This window comes from Ostrinia nubilalis, chromosome 10 (assembly GCF_963855985.1).
Source record: "Ostrinia nubilalis chromosome 10, ilOstNubi1.1, whole genome shotgun sequence".
Lineage (NCBI taxonomy): Eukaryota > Metazoa > Arthropoda > Insecta > Lepidoptera > Crambidae > Ostrinia > Ostrinia nubilalis.
The window spans coordinates 15,230,261-15,252,565 of record NC_087097.1 but is presented as its reverse complement, the minus strand read 5'-3'; the positions used below and the strand labels follow the sequence as shown (position 1 = coordinate 15,252,565).

General features: G+C 38.2%; 2 protein-coding genes across 2 annotated transcripts in view; one reads left to right on the top strand and one right to left on the bottom strand.

The window, feature by feature from the left end:
* Nucleotides 1-16,563, bottom strand: part of LOC135075345 (6-phosphofructo-2-kinase/fructose-2,6-bisphosphatase) — a 63,822-nt gene extending 47,259 nt beyond the window's left edge. Inside the window, exon 1 of the mRNA XM_063969779.1 lies at nt 16,137-16,563. Coding sequence (XP_063825849.1) covers nt 16,137-16,308 — 172 coding nt within the window. The 5' untranslated portion in view covers nt 16,309-16,563. The remainder of the gene's footprint in view (nt 1-16,136) is intronic.
* A 3,347-nt stretch (nt 16,564-19,910) lies between these two features.
* Nucleotides 19,911-22,305, top strand: LOC135075467 (uncharacterized). The gene is made up of 4 exons (XM_063969907.1): nt 19,911-20,633; nt 21,095-21,183; nt 21,511-21,700; nt 22,270-22,305. The coding sequence occupies exons 1-4, from the start codon at nt 20,370-20,372 to the stop codon at nt 22,303-22,305; spliced, it is 579 nt and encodes a 192-aa protein (XP_063825977.1). The 5' UTR covers nt 19,911-20,369.

The window sequence follows — 22,305 nt, the reverse complement described above, 5'->3', positions numbered from 1 at the left end:
GAAACTTGTTTGTTTTTATTGCTTAAGAAATAGATGATGTTTTTACTTATTATTTGATCCTTTTACATTTCACTAATGAGACACGGTTAACAATAACCTAGAGTTGGTTTTAAATATTTTGTGGTGTCTATATTCGTCTCTCGTCTCGTTTGTGCCAAATGACGTCCACTTCTGGACAAAGGCCTCCCCTACAAAGGATTTCTGTAACGACCGGTCCTGCGCTGCCCGCATCCAGACTCTTCCCGCGACCTTCACCAGATCGTCGGTCCACCTAGTGGGAGGCCTGCCCGCGCTACGTCCTCCGGACCGCGGTCTAATATTCATAGAACGCTATTGTAGCTGTAGCGATGCAGCGATGCAAAAAGCTCAATGTAAACACTGCCCTAAAAAGGGCAGAACACTGATTTTCAGCTCTTGCTAGAGAATCCGCGAAGCGCACGAGAAAGAAATGAACCCGCCCGCTATCCGCTATCAGTAAAAATGTTTAAAAAACGATTCAATTGAAAAAAACGATTCGATTCGTAGTGTGATGCATTTCAATATTATTGTTCTTTTTCTTTTGTACTTTGTAAAGCCCTCCACTTGACAATGATCCAATTTTAAAGTAGCTAACACTTACAAACCAATAAAAAGCAATAAATGGCAAGTGCTAAAGATAAACTCATAATGTTGACCCGATTAGTGATATCTGTCACATGGTGGCTAACTGATAACTGTATGACTGGATTAATACTGGATTCATCATGATTTTATCACTACCCACTGAAAGTTATTACTAAATGTAGAGACGGTGGCGGATGTCTGTAGCGCGAGATAGATATAGGATGCTTTATTAGATTTGACAGTTTGACCTGCATTTATGAAAGATGAGTAGCATAAATGACGCAAAGATAGCAAGGAAGGCGCTGGACGCAGGCCGCTACCAACCGGGTAACATGGAAAGCATTGGGAGAGGCCTATGCTCAGCAGTGGACGTCCTATGGCTGAGGATGATGATGATGATGATAAATATGAGGACCTGATGTTGTAAATATGGTTCCTGGTATACCGCCTAGCTGCGTGGAGCAGTCATTATTTAAGAAATTGCGATTTTGTATGGAAAAGTTAAAGAAAATTAATTTTTTTTCACTAACACACATTGTACCTACCTACCTACCTACCTACCTACCTACTACTACTAACCTACCGCCTATTGCATTTAATCTACTCGTAATATAAATTGAAACTAATTTAGGCACGCAAGATTTGTAAAAGTTTTATTATGACCGTAATTCCGTTGACCACAAAAAAGTTTGTTTATAAATCATTTCATGAACACAATGGACTCGTATCAGAAGATCATTGCCTTATGTTTAAGGTTATTGAACTTTCCTAAGGAAACACAGTTCGATGAGCAATGTAGGTGTGTGAATTCTCATTACATTACAGCTTACAGCATTTCACGTTACCGCAATGCATTAACGCTAACTAAAATAAATAACATTTTACGTAGGTACATGTATAATAACATTGTTTCGGTGTTAATTTTGGCGTGGATCCAAAGAATGTTTGTTAAGATTAAATATTCGCTATATTTTATGCTATTTAACTAAAATAAATGATTCCCAGGCAGTGTATTTATAACAGACAATAATTTATTTCAGTCGATAAACCGTTAAATTGATGGGCCGCACAGCACGCGTAAAAATAACTTTAAATTACATCATGGCGGAATTCCCGCCAAAACATAACTTCTTATCAATGCAATGATATCAACTATCATACAGCCTTGAAAACTTGCAGGCAAAATGCGAGAAAAAAAAGCTACAGCTAATGCGTTACAATTTGATGTGGTTAGGGGGCGTCCATAAATTACGTGAGACAATTTTGGCCATTTTTCAACCCCCCCGCCCCCCTTGGTGAGATTTGGTGAGATTTTGCCTGACCCCCTCCCCCACCCCCCTAATCTCACGTGATATTTAATAAAATGCCTATTTTGCAAAGTCTATGCTTCGAGTATATGATTTATATGAAAAAATCAGTAACCCAGTGTCGTGCCACGCGCAGTGCAGGGTTCCGTAGCTTCCCGTCGTTTAGTAAGACAAGCAATTGCTTTAACCTAAGACCAGTTTTCAACCGACTTCAAAAAAGGAGGAGGTTCTCAATTCGACCCGTATGTTTTTTTTTTTTTTTTTTTTCTATGTTTGTTACGCGATAACTCCGCCAATTATGAACCGATTTGAACAAATCTTTTTTCGGCGTATAGGTAATACCTCAAGGGTGGTCCCATTTAAATTTAATAACAGAAAAAACAACCCCCAAGGGTGGAAAATTGGGGATGAACTTTTTTATACGCAATATCTTCGCCGATTATAAATCAATTTGAACGATTATTTTTTTGTTGAATAGGTATTATCAAAAGGATGGTTTCATGCGAATTTGAAGAAAATATTTCACCCCCAAGGGTGGAAAATTGGGGTTGAACTTTTTTATACGCAATATTTTTAATTTTTAGTTTTTTTTTGTGTTCACGCATTTGAAGTCGGTTTTATTTTTTTAAAAAGTTAATTATTTGATTCATAGTTAAAATAAGTAATTGTTAAATTTTGCTACTAATGGTTAAATATTAATGAAAAATGTAAACTAATAGTTAAAAAATGTACTAAAAGTCAAGTTAAACATTGTTAAAAAAACATTTTTTTCTGTTATTTAACCCTTTCACGCATATGGGACACATTTGTCCCCGCATAGTTTTTACGATTTACAGTAATACTAGTTAAGTTAAACCCTTTGTAGTTTAATATTCTTAAATTTTATTATTATCTTTTATGATTATCCGCTATAAATAATGAAAAACGCGATTCCTTGTGTAAAAAAATACTGGCACAAAATGTGAAAATAAAATTCGTTAGACGTCAAAATTAAAAAATATTTTAATATTACTTAGCGGCTGTTTGGCCATTACTTTTCTTCCGATTTACATTCACTAATAAGTATAATTATCGTTTTATTACATATTTTCCATTTTCTTCGTATGTATAATGAATATTATGTAAGAATCTGTATTGGGACACGGGTGTCCCTATGTGCGTCAAAGGCAACTTGGTTCTTACTAAGGATATTGTTTGCCTCTTTATAATTTGTATGTTTATATTGATGTTTTATTTATAATTCATACATATTTTTTGTAAATCATTTGTCTTCAAATCGACTTGAAGAAATTTCGCTCAGGAAAGACGAATTTTAGAAGTCATGATGACTGAAAATAGTGACAACGAGGATGGTTTCCTCCCTGATGAAAGGGTGTCTACTGCTGGACAGAGGCTTTCCCCGGGGATTTTCACAACAATCGTTCCTGTGCTGCTCGTATACATGAATGTACATGAGCAGCACAGGAACATGAGGCCTGCCACACTGCGTCTTCCTATACGTGGGCGCCACTCGAGAAATTTTCTGCCCAAACGGCCATCACTTCTGCGAGCTATGTGCCCTGCCCATTGCCGCGATAGTTTGGTAATTATGCGAGCTATGTCTGTTACTTTGAGTCTCCTGCGGACTTTCTCATCACCCTTTGGGTGACTTTGAGCCTTCTCATAAGGCCCATAGTGAAGGAACACGTCTCCGTTCCGTGCGTCATCGCCGCCAACACATTGGTCAAAGACTTTCAGTCAAAGGTCTTGAGACACTGCGGTATTTTGGGTAAAAAGATGTCGCCAAGCCTCTCGGATGTTGTCCCCCCAAGTAAGATTCAACGATTGTAGTCACGGCACGGCTGAGACCTTGGAAGACCTAGAATCAATGCTCTATGGCCTCAGTACAGGCTTTCAATAAATGGGATTCAAAATAAACATGGACAACACGAAAAAATTATGTCAAATATCCGTGTTACACGCACTCCTCTGCACGCTGGAGACTCTACACTCAAAGTTGTTCTTGAAACAAACAGTTTAGTTAGGTAGGTCTAACTTCAAGAAAGAAGTCTATGATGAGATGAGGATCAAATATAAAAATACGTAAGATATGATGCTATCTATTTTAAATGTCTTATTATAAATATTAAAAATAAGCTTATTGATTAAATTTGATGTGCATTTTTAGTGTGATTTGTATTTATTTTGCAATAAAAGCGTCGAAGTATTTTATTTTCAATATATGAGGGAATGTATACCTTAACGCATATAGGGACATATGTGTCCCCGACTGAAAAACACTGAAATACATAGCACTTATATTTTCTGTACTACTTTTATGTTAAATTAGACTAAAATAAATAGATATAACTAAAGAAAAAAGAATTTTATGGTTTGGAATAGTTATAAGCGTGTAAGGGTTAACCACTTGTCATTTGACATCTGTCAAATTTGACTGGTTACTTTAACTACGAATACATAATATTTTCATACTTATGTAATGTCATTTTTTAGGGTTCCGTAGTCTGTCTGTCTGTCCGAGGTTTCGCTTGGAAACTATTGGCACTGGGGAGCTGTAATTTTGTGATGGTACTGAAGGTATGTATATTAATCACGCCGACAAAACGATAAAATAAAATTTCTAGGGTAGCTCCCCTGCATGTAAAGTGGGGATTATTTTTTTCAAGGAAAACTATAACGGTTAAGATAGATTACTTAGTTTAAGAGTAATAGGTAATAGTCATTTGACTCATGTATTATACAATTTCTTAACCAGTAAAAATTCCTTAGAAGAAAATATGAAAAGTGACTTTAGATGAAGTAATTGCTTGCTTCTGAAATATATTGTGGTAACGACAGACAACTACGAAACCCTACAATGCGCGTGGGACGACACGCACTTGGCCAATTTATTACGCAATAGCGATGCCGATGACGTTTTTTTTTTTAATTTCGAATTTTCTTAATTTCGACATTTATTCTGCATCTTTAGTGTTCACAAATGCAGATGGAGGCATTTTTAGTTTAATTTGATTAGACGGTTTGGAATAAATTGTCATTATCATCATAAAAAAAATCATTTTTTTTACTTCAATAACCCAGTTTTCTGGCAATTTTACTCTATTTCTTGCGGGAAAAATTACGTGATATTTTCCGAGACCCCCCCTCTCCCCCACGTGAGATTTAGTGAGGTTTTCGTTGACCCCCTCCCCCCCCTAAAAGCCTCACGTAATTTATGGACGCCCCCTATCTTGGTGTCTGGGCACGCGGGTCGCTCGTGTTGGGCACATTATCAGCCGGTAGAGCTGGTAAATTATTCGGCTTTTAAAAATAAACTGTTTGGTTAGCCGCGGGGTTATTGTCTATGTTCATGATATAGCCACTGGTCAAGTGATCACTGTCCATATTTTTTTTAGGAAAATAGGTTTATTATCATTAGACCCGCGGTTTCGCACGCGTAGATTTATTTTCGTCAGAAAAACAATCGTGCGTCTTTCTGAAACTGATAGGTGCTGAAACAATAATGATCTTACTCCGGAAATGTGTTTTTTTTATTATGCTTTTATGTTTCTATTGATATGTTTTTTAAATTCGATCAAAACCGCATACCTGAGTAGATGTCCACTTTTAGACCGGGGTCGTATCAAACTCTACGTAAGACGTAAGAGCTTTTAACCAAATACGTATAGCTTATGAATGGCAGTGTGCCATAACCTTACATTGCCATAAGGACCGATTTGGCATCGCGGTAATCGCCGTTTGCTTTACGTAAAGGTGTCGGTCCTAGGGCTTGAATACCGGAATTCCGGAATTTCGTAACTCCGGAATTTCGGATAGATTTTTTCCGATATTTCAATTCCGGAACTGAAGCCAATATCGTATTCCGATATTGAAATTTTTCATAAATTATTTTAAGTTTTGAAAACGTTTAAGTATCAAAATAGGTCCTTAGATAAGGAAGTCCTTAACATATGTATTCGCAACTGTATTACTAATAATATTAAAGAGGCAATAGAGCGAAACCAAAGCTCCAAAATGTTGACTGACTGAAGACAGCGGATGATAGTGTAAATTCAACAAAAGCTGAGGGTTCTGGTGAGATCGAAAAGTTTTTATGGACAGCTATATTATAACTCGGTCACCAAACCTGTTAATAGCTCAGCCACAGGATAGTTCCAAGAGCTAAGCTAACTCGATACTATACCGAAGATATCCCGGACAGCCTTACGAGATTAGGATGGCTCTCAAACAGCTATAGAACAACAAGGCACCAGGTGATGACGGAATAACCTCGGAGCTTCTGAACGCGGCGGGTGATAAGCCGATACTGAAAGTCCTTCAGAGACTGTAACTCCGTCTTGGACAAAGGCTAGGTGGTGTTTTTCTTCAAGAAATGGGGTACCACATGAAGCAATAAAGATATTATGATTATAAAAGCCTTAGGAATTATAGACCCATCTGGGTTCTGACTCTGAGTCATGTCTACAAGCTGTTTTTTTGAGAGCCATCACGAATAGTTTCGCGCGTAGGTTTCGATGACTTTAAGCCTCTCGAGGAAGCCAGTTATCGAAAAGTCTACACTACCATATACCGCATCTATACGCTACGGCAGGTTAAACAGAAGACCGAAGAGTCTAACTTGCCTATTTTTTTTTAATCTCCGGCTGAAATTGCCGGAGTTCGGTTTTTGAAGACAAACAATTTCTTGTATATTAAAACAACAATGTATTTTTTTATAGCAAGTGCAGGAAGTTTCTCGCTAATGTCTACGAGCAAACTTGTAGTCTCCATACTTTAAGACGTTTATTTATGTACAAGGTTTTAAATTTACAAATGAAGCGAACTTGCCTATATACCTGGCGTTCTTAGACTATGAGAAGGTCTTTGAGCCTGGCTGAGAACGAGGGCGATTCCTCTGCAGCAGATGTAATAATACGTCGAATTCAACTCGGCTGGGTAGCGTTCGGGAAACTACATAACATCTTTTCGACCAAAACACCTCAGTGCCTAAAGACGAAAGTCTACAATCAGTGTGTGTTACCATTAGTGATGACATACGGTTCGGAAACGTGGCCTCTTACTATAGGCCTTATAATAAGCTCAAAGTTGCACACCATGGTATGGAGAGTGCTATGCTCGGTATTTCTTTTCGAGATCGAACCAGAAATGAGGAGATTCGTAATCGAACTAAAGTCGCCTGACATATAGCAATCGGATTAGCAAGCTAAAGTGGCAATGGGCAGGGCACATAGTACGTAGAACAGACGGCCGATGGGGCAAGGTTCTGAAGTAGAGGCTACCTACGTGTACGTGTTTTTCGGGAGGCGCTTTCTTTTTTTAACCAACTCCGGAACTAGAACCGGAATTCCGGAGTTGAGTGCCCAATATCGGAAATCAGTTCCGGAGTTGAAAACTATCCGATATTGCAAGCCCTAGTCGGTCCGTGACCGCGGCGCGAAAGTGATCACAACGTGATCTCACGCTTTCTAGGTCAAGGCCATACCGCTTAGCGAATTTGTATTTGTACGGCTTCCTGCTCGTTGAATCGAAATGTCTAGACTTTATGGCTTTATGCTGTCTGGAACATTTGAATGTAGAGCTGTTGTTATTTTTAAACACATAATTTATGTAACTACGTATTTTGTATAGAATGAGACATCTGATCTTAGACAGCAGTCATCAAGAGAGATGCTCCTCCTTTACATAAATTGACACCGAGGTCCACTTGTTCGTTTCAGCCAAATGACGTCCACTGCTGGATAACTCCCTGTTAAACGTAACTTTTCTATGCGGTTCACACTTGACTAGGGTTGCCAGGTGTCCGGTTGCCGCGCCAGGCGAAAGTCAAGCTACAGAATAATATCAGGATGTTAGGCAACCGATGATGATAGAATTCACTCGTAAGCTATGACACTAATTGCACATGTACGGCTTTTAGGGTCAAATATCCAGCCAATGAAGCCGGCTTTTGTGTTTTTTGGCACTACTTTTTGGGAGACACCCTGTATAAAAATGTCACATAAATGAAGCAACGTATCAAATATTTAGGTAAAAAACAAAAACTCTACAATACCAAACGAAATGAGTTTAGTGGGTCACGAGATTCAGGTTGAAAATTGAATATGCAGTAGACCTTTGAACTGTACTGTATGCAGTAACTTTTTCATTTAGTATAAACAATGGACTCTTCGAATCACACATTAACGCCCGTATTCACAAACATTACTATGAGGTCTCACAATGCGTGTGGACGCACAGGGTGAAACGAACCAATCACAGAGCTGAGAGCTCTATTCAACGCTGTGCGTTCGATTTGCTGCTTCACTTTAATATGCAACTATCGTTTGTTTGAGAATACGGGCATAAGTCCCTAAATAAGCAGTTCTGTCTGTTTATGTTTTTCTAGACTCGCTATCAATCTCCGTGGGAATTGCATCTTGTGATTCAACACTTTTTTGGTAGAGTCAGTTGTTTCTAATAGAACTGATACTTACTACGTGCTACCGACGCACGCTATCTTTACACGTGGCAGTTACTTTTTCGAATTATGTATTATTTACTTATTTAAATAAAAATAATAACTAGTCACTGAAATTAATCTGATCATTCACAGTTAAGTAATATTTAAGACATTTGTCGAAGTCTACATGATTTTTTATTTCAGGTATATGATTTTGGGAAAATTGTTTTATTTTCATTACCGTGTTCTCAATAATGATTCATTACTAAACCGCCGCGTCCTCCAGACTGAGTAAATCCAATTTGTATTCTATCTCCTTTGTGAAAGATCGATTATGTTAATAGTCTTTCAGTTCGATCTAACGAGTCTTTGAATAAAACCTGCCTCTGGTCTTGTTAAACTAACGTTTCAAATTAATTTTCTTGTAATTACAATTCCGTACAAATTCTGTATTTAGTTAGATCACAGAAAATCACTAGTCTATAGGCCTAGCACTTAACTTACTCTTAACATTGTGTGCATGTGCTTAACATTGGTGTGGTTAAATAATTGTTTGGTAATTTTAACCAAACAATTATTATCTTCAGACAACCTTCAGAATAAGTAGGTAGTTTGTAAGTGAAAAGGCAGTTGTAAACATGTTAGTTGTTGCCATTGTCTTTCAGGCGGTGTCATTTTGTTGATTACTAGTCTTTCGGTCATCTTTGTCATTGATAACACTGCGGAACAAAAAAAATAAAAAAATCTGCGGCATCTATTTTGTTAATGGATTTTGTAAATACTTGTATTAGACATAAATGGTGTGCATTTACTTTCTTTGGATTGACTCTGGTTCTTGAGATAAACGAGACACAAGAAATCAATGAAAAAAATTAATCGACCGTCCCTAAACTTATATTAATTTGATTATACCCACTAAGTTTTATTTTCTACTCATGTATTAGTGTAGTTGTAGTTACAACAATTTAGTAATCAGCTACTAGATCTTGAAATTAACAGTTTGTGTCTTTTAAATTAATTTTTAAAGAGCTTTTTTGTCTCAAAAATATGAGTTCATTATGAAAACCTTGCGTTTACAATCCCAACAGTTTTTGTTAATATTTGGCTTCTAAACTTACAAAAGCAAAGAAATAAGATCACGGAGGTAGTGATAAAAACCTACCAGGCATACTTTCTTATAAAACTTCCATAAAATAATAAATATTGGGGGTCCAATATCGTCTGCAAGACTCGTGAAGACTCTTTGCCATACTGGAGTCAAGCTGGACGTAAAGGACTTCAATTTGGAAAGCCAAAGATATGAACTGAGCTTTCTAGGGTCATTCCACCGGCCAAGAAAATCACGTGTCCGAGGCCAAAAAGTACCCGAATGTCATAATATTTTAGTAACAAATATTTTTATCTAATATTATAACTTTGGTTCTTGTTGTTAAACCACAGAGATAATTAATAATAGTTAATTAAGTAGTTAAAAAAAACGCAAGTCGTCAAAAATTGATTACCACGACGTGTCCGCGCTCCCGATTTCAGAACAAATTTGCTCGTATAAATTAATCCGTTATTATTAACGCTTTCAATGCTTATGTAATCGATTACTGATTAAATAAACATTGATAAATTAAATACGATATAACTATATCACTAAAAGGTTTTGTAAAATAACTGTTTGAAGTTGTGTCCGGGCGTTAACCGTGATTACCCCGACACGTCGCTAATGTGCGCCTAATTCCTTAGCTAAGCAATTTAGAAACGAGCTCTATCCTCCCCCGTGAACCTTTAGTGGTGGCCTCCGTGCCGAGGTGTCCGGTAATGCGACTCGTTGCAAGATTTCGGAGTTATCGAGATAAGAATATGATTACCCAGACCTTGGTTCAGTGCACGGTTGATTTACTCTATCTTGTTTTTTTAGGTTTCGTTACATGGAAAGTTTTTGAGAATGTACAGGAATAATGGTCCATGTAACCGCATTTTTGTGTATTAAAACATTTGGGATTCAACTTACAGATTGGGCAGGGCTCAGGATAAACCTTAATTTTTTGACTACCCCGACCTTGATTACCCCGACTTTTGTCACCGGGTAATCAATAGAACTGTAATTTTACTAATGAATGATTAACTAAATAACGTTTAATAAGCAAAAATAACCATTTACTAATATGAAATCCTGTTAATACATATTATTTATTAATGATAATAATATCTTATCCTATCTTCCGCCCTACCGGTGTAACAGTCGCCACCACCACGCCTGAGACACTGTGGGACCTGAGACACTCTACTCCACCTAGGGTGCTCGACGTCAACGTTAACCCACCAACCCGCGACGAAGTGACCAAGGCTATCCTGTCTCTCAAAATTGGCAAGACCCCCGGACTCGACTTTATCACCGCAGAAATGCTGAAAGCCGATGTAAACTCCGCCGTCGACGTCCTGACACCTGTCGCCGAAAACATCTGGATGGAAGAGGAACTCCCAGATGACTGGCATAAGGGGCTTCTAATTATTGTGCCGAAAAAAGGGTAAAGCAAGGGTATCAGTATCGGAAGACCCAAGAGATGTGATCTGGTGTGAGGAATTGTACACCGTTGGTGCAGAGGCTGTGGAACGAGTCCACAATTTCACTTACCTCGGGAGCATCGTGTCAGAGCCTGGAGGTACCGAAAAGGACATCATTTCGCGCATTGCCAAGGCCAGAGCTACCTTCGCACAACTTCGAGCCGTATGGCAATTACGGAAATTGACCCACGCAAGATCAAAATATTCGGGTCCAACGTCAAATCAGTTCTGCTCTATGGGTGTGAAACGTGGAAGGCCACTAAGGGTATCTCGCACCAGCTGCAGATCTTCTTCAGCCGCTGTCTTCGCCGAATTCTCCAAAATCTCCAAACGACAAACTCTTGGAACGCTGCTACGAAATACCGATCGGCCAGCAGATCAAACGCTGCAAGTGGAACTGGTTCGGCCACACTCTCCGAAGGGACCCCGATCACATCCCCAAGCAGGCTCTAGATTGGAACCCCCAGGGAAAATGCAAACGTGGTCGCGCCAAAAAAACATAGCGGCGCACTGTAGCAGGCGAGGCGAAGAAGATCGGCCAGACTTGGAGCGAGATCAAACGCGAAGCTCAAGACCGAATGCGATGGAGGACTGTTGTCTTGTGGACGCCTTCTGTCCCATATAGGAGACATAGGACATTGAGTCACTAATATTATATGTATAAGCGAAAGGTTTTTACCCTTTTACGCAACAACTACTTAACAGATATTGTTGAAACTTTACAATATTGTCGTTTATACATCAGAATAACAAATGGCTAGTTTTAATAACATTATATTTCACCATAACTTAAAAAAAAAACCCTAGAAAATAAAATATTTTGTTTTATTTTTGATTACTCTGACTCCCAACTTTGATTACCCCGACCATGAAAATTTTGATGTCACATAACTTTTTATTCCTGCTTGCTACAGATGGGCCAATATAAAAAAAATGCACGTAACAATGTCTATTTTGAAATGTTTTACCTAAACTTACTCTAAATTAAAAAATAAAAAAGGTCGGGGTAATCAACTAAATAATCCAGATCCGGAGAAATACCCTCAATCACTAAAATTAATGATCAAAAGTCAGCCAAATTAAAGTCCTTTACGTCCTGAAACGTCCGTTTGAATACGGAAAAAATAAATTCGATTGACCGCAAATTCAAATTCAAATTCGTTTATTTCTTTAACTTAGCCTAGTTCAGTTACAAGTTGTTGGAGCTTCCTGTTAAGCAACAGATGTTACTTGTGCTAGGAAGCACCGCTCTTCCATAACAATATTACAGTAGGTAGGCAAATTTAATTTTTAATGCGTTTAGTGTGGATAGAACAAAATAAATAAATAAGTACACTTTATAATATTTTACAAATGAAAATTTTATAAGTGAAAATTATAAAATTAAAGTTAAATTAATTCGAAAATACTAATTAATACTAGAACCCAGGTAAAAGATATAATGTGCGAGTGTGTAATATGTGTGTATGTGTAATGTAAGTGTATGTGTAATGTGTGTGTATGTGTAATGTGTGTGTATGTGTAATATATGTATATGTGAATGTATGTATGATTTTGTTTTAACTCACTATTAGAGATTCAATTTCTTCGTAATTTTTAGTTTGTAGCCATTCAGTAACTGCTGATTTGCACTTTGCATACGTTAATGGATAGATGTTTATTTCTTTGTTAATTTTGTTATACATGGTAGCAGATCTGTTTCCATGTTGACGTTTAGCAAAGATTGATTTAATTTTTGCAAATCCGTACTCTTATTAAGACACTGTATTTGTAAACCACATAACACAAATTGAATCTGAAGCATGGCTAAGCTTTGTTTTAGTAATCAAACAATATTTGGGGAGTCATAGAGCACCAGACTTTTCAGAATTGGTTGTTTGAAAAATTTAACACATAAGGATCTAATTTGAGTATTATTTTTTTTTAACAATAGCCATTTGGACACGTTCTCCCATAATCTGGGTGATTACAGTGAGGAATAAGCAGAACGGTTCTACCAGAACATCAGGATAGTGGAAGAATGATATCCACGGTCAATGGGACCGCCAGATGATGGCTGATTACTGTTGCCATAATTATGGAATTTTCCTGACCAAAACCATAACATAAAAGCTTACAGAAAAAGCTTTTTGTAGTTTTTTTTCTACTATTTGATGAAAAGCAAATATATTTTTAATTTTTATATCGTTCTTAAATAGGATCTTAGTGTAAATATTTTTTTACACAGATTGGTATTTTTATTTTGGTTTTTTTCATATAAATAGTTAATAGTATTTATCTCAAGATCTAGAGTCAATTTGACAAATCTAATATTTTTCTAGTATTCAGCACACTAGTCGCATACAGAATTGACTCTTAAACTACCATGCCGCAAAATGACTGTTCCCCAGTGTAATCTTTGTAGTAAAATTTCTAATTACAGTTAAACGATTCTGAAACGTCAAGTGGCAAACAAGAGAATAATAACCTGGTATTGATCGCCTTCCTGTAAATGCCATAATTATATGGTTATCCAACGTGGCCCAAAACTGCTTGAACTAACTGCTTCCTAACTTTGAACAAACTCTACCGTTTTTGAGCATTCATTGACCTATATCAAATTCATATTGCAAATCTGTCCTAGTTGTACGAGTAGTACACAATTGGTTCTGGTAATGATCATTTGTGGTTAACGTTGAATCAGCGACATAATGAGCGTGAAGTAGCGCCATTATAACTGTTTTGTTTAAACAAAGGCCCTTATCAGAAGCCGTGACTCAGATTTGTATTTGATGTCGTTAAAATAATGCATTAGCAATTTAGGTTAAGTTAAAATTAAACTTGGTTGTTTTTTTCTTACATTGAATGGGTTGGAATCTCAGTTCTCTGGTGAGAAAAACATAATCCAAAACGAAGAGATTGATCAAGATGCCTATTCACTCGTAAAAGGCTTTGGGATGTCTCACTATGTCAGGGAATTCCAATCCTTTTCTGTACGCAAGGAATTTGCGAACCCTTTGGTGATGTATTTTTTAATTTGAAGCAGAATATGTTCTAACTACTGTTGCAATATCCACGTTCATCCAAAGACAAAACTGTTTAGGATTCACACATTGCCACCAGTAGTCTATTTGATAGGACATAATATCCAAGTTTGATCTTTTTAATAAAATGTAAGACAGACATATGGCTACAGCCTACTCTATCTAGGAGGTACTGCGGGAAATCAATTACTGATAACAAGAAATATGTATAGTAGGGAACGCAAAAAACCCACTGGGTCGAAAGTTCTACATAAGGCTTGACCTCTAACTAACGATAAAATGTTATAATGTAATGGGTAATCTGGTTATTCAATACAATAGATCTCATATTACACTACCGAAATAATGCATCTCATAAAGATACCCATTGACGTAGACTTGCTATCAGTGTGTGGAACTGTGGACTGAAAGATAAGAGAGAGAGAACACTCGTGCTATCGTAATACAATAGATAAACCGTTAACCTCATGAATAAGGATTATCGGGTTATTGCTGAAATCTTTTACAAGTAATTATTTAGTTAGTTGATTCTAGATATAATCAAGCACATCAAGCTAAATAAATATTGGCGTCTCAAGACGTTATAGGTGCTGTATTGCATCAATAAACAAATTATCTTGGGACAAATGGAAGGCAGACGTGCTCAGGGCAGGGCACCGACGAGATGGTCAGACGCGGTGAGGAAGACGGTGGGCTGGAGCTTGATTCGTGCGGTCCACACCGCTTATGAGGGATCGAGGAAGAAGAAGATTGCATCAAGATTGTACAGACTGATGATCTGTCAACTGTAGAAAAGAGACACAAAAAGCTGATGTAGAGCCCTAATGCTAACACCTCATAAACAATTGTTGTTTCGGTGTTCAACAATCAAAGAACATTTTTAGTTGATTGAATGCGCCTGCGCGTCTCCCACGCAATTTGCAAATCAATACAACGTCCAATCGATTTAACTGTTCCAATCAATGGCTCGTATGTGGTACGATATATCGATTATTGGTACCTAGCTTGTACACGGCTCGTAAATTTTGTGATTTTTGGACCCATCAGATTGGGGTAATTTTCTAAAAAAAAAACGCAATGTAATGTAGGTAGGTACCTAGTGAGTGAATGTTACCTCCTCCCAATACGTTTTGATGGCAAAAATAGCCATTTATTTTTCAAGAAACTTATATGAGTTCATTCATCATGCAAAATTTCAGGTAAGAAAGGTTTTTTCCTTCAGGCACCTTCTGGATTCATTATAATCTACATTACCGTAGAGCCAATCTTAGAATGAATACATAAAACCCTGGGGAGAAGGTCAACAAATCAATACTCATTAGGATACTATGGTCAAATTAAAGTTGGAAACAACCCATGTCACAACAGAATACCCACAAGACAGATTGGCTTTTAATACGCATTGTTGATCCTTCCTTTACAAAAGGTACAATGTCATTGTAGAGTCAAAAAGATAAATGTTCACGCTGGTTTTTGTCCAAAGAAAACCTGTTTGCTGGATCACCCTTACATACAATGAGTTATTGTATCGTAAATAAATTATGAATTAAACATTATAGCAACAATAGTTGTTGTGATAGCCTATTCAAAATTTCAGAGGAGCTTTTAAACATGATTGAAAAAAATATATGTGAGCACCGGACAAATTCATAAATTATTTAAAAATCAAATTATGACTGCTATTTGTGTCAAATAAATATAAATTAATGACTATTGCTTTTGTTTGATTAATGACTTAAACTAATTATTAGCCCTAAACCAATTTAATAAAAAAACGAGTGCATGACGATGACGCGTTGTAATCTTTTCTATGGGCAGAGGACCGCAAACTTTTGAAAATTTTTGGTGACCAAAAGAAATGAAAGCCGCCTTTGGGCACTAGGTATTTGGGTTAGTAAGATGCACTATCGTAGATTCTTAATGGATTCCAGATAGTAAAAATATTAATTGAATTTACAGTTTAAACATTGTAGAGTCGATTTCATTTATATCCCTACATTTATGATTATTATTGGCCTCTTCCGTGCAAAATTTTCCGAATACCTAACGCGTTATCACAACATGTTTAGATGACTCGACCCCACTGCAATCAGTGCAGCATCAATCGACGCATTCCGTCCCGAGCGTGCAGCGAGCGCTTTCATACGCGGGAACCGCTCGCAGCTGTCACCGCGCGAGAAGCGTATTAATAGTTCCATCTATTATTACCTCGGATGGGGAACGGCTTGGTCATGATCGTCTCCGTGGTCGGCGGCAGCAGCCGCTGGGTCTCCGGCGACATCACACTCGTGCACAGATTCAACTCATGTTTCTTATTATCACCGTTGTTCAACACGCCGCCGCGCAGCCGCAGCGACGGCGAACCGTTTTGCACATCCATCTGCGCGCGCTACCGAGGCATGACTGAGCGACTGAACAAGAACAAGCGAGCGGGGACCGCGGTAGATATCAGCTGATATTGTGGAAACGCGTGGAATTTATGTAGACGGTGTAGTGCGCAGTTGCCGGCAGTCTCGAGATTGCGCGTGCGACTCACCGCGCGGAAGAATCCCGACTGACGCGAACGCTGGGCAGCGTGCCATGCGATTCGGAACGTAAACACATGCGATGGAAGAACTAGCTTTCCAGCTGTAAACACACGTCTGTGTCGCGCTTTCAATGCGCCATTGAACGTCGATTAATCAAAGTGCAAGTCTATAGAATCTCATTGATCCAATGTCGTTTAGGTAATGTATCTCGTAAAAGCATCCTTTATGATGACAGATATCTGAGACTGTAAATTTTTTATCGTTTCTGAGTATAGCACATTAAAATTAATCGACTCTACCTTATATTAATAGTAAATTCCGGTTGTTAAAACCACATCAAAACTTACACAAAGATAAGTAAGCAAAGGAGAACATTACATTGTATGAATTGGATATTGACTCAGAGCGTAAACAGGAGTAGGTAACTTGTAAGTACTTACTTGCAAAATAATTTAGCAGTCAGATTTATTTTTGGTTGCCTAATTAGTCATTATTGTCTTCGCCTTTACATTAAACTGCTTATTGATGAACGTAGCGAACGTAACTTATCTTAATTTGGTGTTAATGAAGAATGTTCACTAATTTTGTTTATTAGCTTTCTGAATTCTCTGTTAAAAATAAAAAATACACGTGAAAGAATTATTTCGATACGTCAATTAGTTTCCAAGATATTGAATTTTAAAAGTGCGGGCGGCGGCCAGCCCGCCATTTTATGCGCGTGACGTCATATTACAATGACTGGCTCATATTTGTATGGGTGGAATCTTGCAAGCTGAATTAAGACCCACTTCCAGGCAACCGATTAAGCTGAAATTTCGCAAACACATGTGATTTGGCGACACAATCGCATCAAGTTTGGGTTTGGTTCAATTTTAATTTCTGTGATGGGTCTGGGTGTTAATATGTATAATAAGTTGTATTTACAAAAAAAAAATGTATTTAAGTATGTTTTTCCGATTTCTAGTGAGCGGACACTGTGAATGTACGTCACGCGGGGTCACGTGACCGTCGGCGGGACTCATTATTTAAGCGAACTTTGAATGCCTATAAAATCATAACTACTGGGTATTTTTGAATGAAATAAAAACTAATGTATTTGTCAATGTAAAAGCTTAAATGTAACATAGGTTTCAAGTGATTTTGCATACCTAGTAACATTCTCAATTACGTTTGTATAGTCTTTCAAAATTGTTAAGCCCATTCACACCCAAAATTACATTTATTTTCTACAAATAGTCTTGGAACAGCCAAGACCAGAGACGATATTTTACAAGTACAAACATTTAAGGTTTTTCAACAGTCAAGATATGTGTACCGAATTACCGATGATGATTTTGAGGATATCATTGTGAAATCCTCGGAGGAGGCATTTGTCAAGCAGTGGACACCTTTTGATCGAACCGAACGAACAAAAGATAAGTGACTCTACATTTTTATAGTGTATCTTCCTTTGAACAATACAACAGACTGTAACAAAGCAGCAGTTATTCCCCTGGGTAGGTTGCTGAACAATAAGCAGAAAAGATTAATGATAAACGATGTTTAACGGAACAGAACCCATTACCTATCATAACAGACAAAGATAAAATCTGGCTCATCAGCTCTGAGAAACAAATAACAATGTAAAATATGGGATTGGGATATACAGGACATAAGGATAATACAATGTCCATTATGGACTGTCATCAGTCTGCGGTGTTTCCGGACCGATACGACCTGCAAGCTTTCAAAAAGAGAGCGTATCTTCACTTTAATAGTTAGGGAGGCGAATAGGGGAATTTTCGGCAATACTCGAGCGTGGCAGTTTAAGATATGAGAGATACCTTAGACCTAATAGAACAACCTTGTAAAGTATTTAGCTCTATATGTAGTGACGCGCGCTTAGGATAGACGATCAGATTAGTAAAAAAAACTTTCTTTTTTGCATTTTCAAAAATTCATCGTAACTTATCGTCACGCCGAAATCGTCAGTTTTTTTAAAGGGAGCTTCCTTGGGGCCTACTTAACACCCCTTCCGAAAATCTGACGCGCTCGAGTAATTTTTTTTATTTTATTTTTGACTACTTTATATGCCTACCCCCACCACGCAAACCGGCAGATTAGTATACCGTTGTTATCAGAGGCACTCGGGGCATACAAAGTATGAATATCTGACGCGCTCGAGAATGCCCAATTAACTGTTTTTTTTTAACATTTTTGAAAAACCTTACACGCCAAACCCACCGCTAAAATGGTTTTTGCCATACGAGCTTTTCTTTTCGAAATTATTTTAATTTTCGATTTTCATAGGTCTCGACGGCGTTGAATTACGCCATTTAGCTACCTACCTCGCCTCCCTAACTATAAAGGCCGGCAACGCACTTGTAACGCCCCTGAGACTGCGGGCGGGTGTCTATGAGCAGTGCCGTAACTAGGGCGGTGCCAGCGGTGCCCAGGCACAGGGCGCAGACCCTGGAGGGGCGCAGAAATGACCAGACCAGTAACTAGTTTTGTTTCATGCACGCTCCGCACCCCCCCCCCCCCCCCCCCCCCGTAGAAGGTTACTTTTTATTCAAAAAGGTTACATTTTTTTATATTTCTCGCACCGGGCGCATAAAAGGCTAGTTACGGCACTGTCTATGAGCGACGGTAATCACTTACCATCAGGTGATCCGTCTATCCGTTTGCCTCCTGTTACTTAAAAAACAAGTAGTAAAATTGGGTCGTACCTACTATCTGTAGAGTTTTGGTACATTCAAAGCTTCAAACGTCGAAACAATATCTGCCGAAGAACCGACGAAAGTTGGAGTAGGCAAACGGGTTCGCGAATGGGGACCACGTCTCGGAAAACGTAATGGGAGTCCTATAACATGCTAGAAGCACCGACGACCTCTAGAGGGTAGCTGAGGGTGTCTGAAATAAACGGGTGATGGAGGCTAGCCGTTAGAGTAAATTTCTATCTAGTACTTATCTATAGTCTATACTTCCTTACTATTTCTTGATGCTGGTTAAGTAGTAAAAAATTTTTTGTTATTTATAGAAAATTGTACTTTGACTGAATTGTATTCAGTAAGAAGTTCTTTTGACAATAGATGCCGTGCCTAGTAACGTGGTATTTTACATTACGTAACTTCTTTTCGGTTACATTTACATTGATTCGGATTTATTTTTATCTAATTAGTATAAGATATTAGTAGGACGAGGCTTAGATTCTATTGTTTTCGTAAGAGATCAGCTCTACTAAGTGAAATCCTCAAATTATTTTTCCTCTGCAATGACGACCCCGGGTAGAGTTAAAACTTTAGAAATTAAGCGTACTTTATTGTCTTTGGCTGACTGATCGATTAAGTAATTTCATCGAAGATTACATTGCTATTTCAGTAGGAACGAGTAACATGCCCTTACTTTGTCACAAAGGTCAAAAAGGTAATTTAATTAACTGCCAACTTCAGAGGCTCATCGTGACTGTCTTTTATTGCACCGGAATATATTTGGGTTGCGTGTTTGTAACCACGTACCATCGACCAAACTTACTTGAAGAAACTTCGCTTGCACGTTGTGAAATCGCGCGGTCTACGTGAGCACACCCTCATCTCCAGTTGTGACACAAGGAAAAGGATATTTTTGAATTTCTTAGAAAATTACGTCATTGTATAAGTGATCTGATTCAGCGTGACGAAATTTGCGGAGTGTTAGTTCCGGTTCGTGATTCTTTATGAAGATTCTATTTGATCAAAGTCTCTGCATCTTAAAATAACTTTATCCGTGTGATCATAAAACACACAATTGTGTAGATCGGACCTCTTTTCCAGGTTGAGAAACTTTCTTCTATCATTTACAATGGTCTAATTTGATGATCTGAAAATATTTTTCCGCGCAACACTACACGAACCTGCAGTTTTCCAGTTTTCTTGTAGCAGAAAAGTAAAACAAAATGAAAATGTTCGAGACACTCCTGGATTCTATCCCCAAGAACCGTTCTCTCATGGTGAACGAGCTGGAGCTTCCCGAAGATATTTCCCTGACGTACACATGGACGGAGCTGGACCGCTTGGAGCGGGAGGAGTCGTTGGCAGCGAGGAGTGACAGCGCACTGTCAGGGGCTGAGTATGAAGGGCACACGGCCAGTACGCTGTCCAGTGCACCTCTGTCAAGGGCTATGACGGATTCGGAGATTGACTACACGCGGTATAGACGGGTTAGTGGTCTTTTCACAATACAAGGGGTGTTCAAAAAGTAATGAGAATGGAATATTTCTAGCCATCACAAAAATCTGAAAAAAAAATGGGCAGGTAGCTTAATTCTTCACTAGAAACTGGTAAACTCCTCGCTTTAGCCATTGGAAGTGAGTCGGTGGCGTATCGAATAGAGCAAGTTGACTCTCCTATCAATTGATATAACAGTCAAAATGCGACAAAGAAACTTATGATGTCACCAGTTCACAAACTTAAATAAGTTGAGCTTTTTAGGACAGGAATTAAATTTTTGTGGTGTCATCAACTACTCTACTGAGGGTGTAATTTGCCCCTATCCTGCGAACGCGGTCTTTTAATAATAATATGTGCAAAGTGCTAACCTTAGATTTCTTAACTGCATAATCTGGATATTGTATCACTTGTACATGCTGGACTTAAAATTTCTTGATGTTGATTTTCTCAGCTCAAGAGCAGAAGCTTCAGTGACCCTTGGAACCAAATGAGGGCTGCCCTAGACGCGTTTCCACCTGGATATCTTGCTTCGCTCAACAGGTTAGAAGAATGTAATCTAATTTCGTTTTTACATATCGTCATCTGAAACATTAGAGAAGACGCTTTCGAAACATTGATTTCCATGAATTTAATTAAATAAAAATCATTATTAGAGGTGGTTTATATGACAATGATCTAGGTAGGTACCTATTGCTAGATTCCATATCCAATTGTGACTTATGGTAGTGATCTTGCGAGCCCTCTGAGATTCTATTGTCCAGTGAACCTGGAAAAGAAATGTCCGGAGGAAACTAGATCTACCTTGGTTGTTTCACATCTATGCAGAAATAGGTAAGAGACTGACATTAATCAAGATTTTTTCCTAAGTTTCCACAACTCCTCGACCGACATATCCGACTTCTCGGAGCAGCTGACCTCATACGAGCGCGCGCGCCGCTACAACGAGGAGTTGCGGCTGAAGATGGAGCGGTTCTTCGAGGAAGAGTGCCGGGTGTTCACGCCTGATGACCCAGGGTTACTAGCACTTGAGGACGATCTGGAATCGCTGGATTTGAAGGTGAGGAGTTTGGTTTTTAAAGGATTATGAACTAGTTTTACCTGCGTAATTTCGGTTTGCCACAGGTCTCGCGTGCATATCCATCGAAATGCAAATTTTAATAAAATCGGTTCAGCAGTTAATCTATACTAATACTAGCTGACCCGGCGAACTTTGTTCCGCCTTAATGGCAATAAATAAGCAGACTTTTTTTTATTTCGAACGGGATAAAAAGTATCCTATGTCCTTCTCCTGGCTCTAAACTACCTCCCTGACAATTTTCAGCTAAATCGGTTCAGCCGTTCTTGAGTTATAAGTGAAGTAACTAACACGACTTTCTTTTATATATATTAGATTATAAATGCGAAAGTAACTCTGTCTGTCTGTCTCACTTTCACGCCTAAACCACTGAACTGATTTTAATGAAATTTGGCATAGAGATAGTTCGAGTCCCAGGAAAGGACATAGGATAGTTTTTATCCCGGTTTTTGACGCGTGCGATGAAGTTTTTCTGCGACAGACAAAATTCCAGCCGGAAAGCTAGTTTTGAATAATCGGTACTTAATTGATTTTTGTAACTTTATTTTCAGGCGCTAGAAACGGATCTAGACAGTATTGCACCTTGA

Coding starts and splice junctions, on each gene's coding strand:
- LOC135075467 (XM_063969907.1), top strand. CDS start 20,370: ATGAAAATGTTCGAGACACTCCTGGATTCTATCCCCAAGAACCGTTCT. Junction 21,184..21,510: donor TATCTTGCTTCGCTCAACAG/GTTAGAAGAATG, acceptor TTTTTTCCTAAG/TTTCCACAACTCCTCGACCG. Junction 21,701..22,269: donor TGGAATCGCTGGATTTGAAG/GTGAGGAGTTTG, acceptor CTTTATTTTCAG/GCGCTAGAAACGGATCTAGA.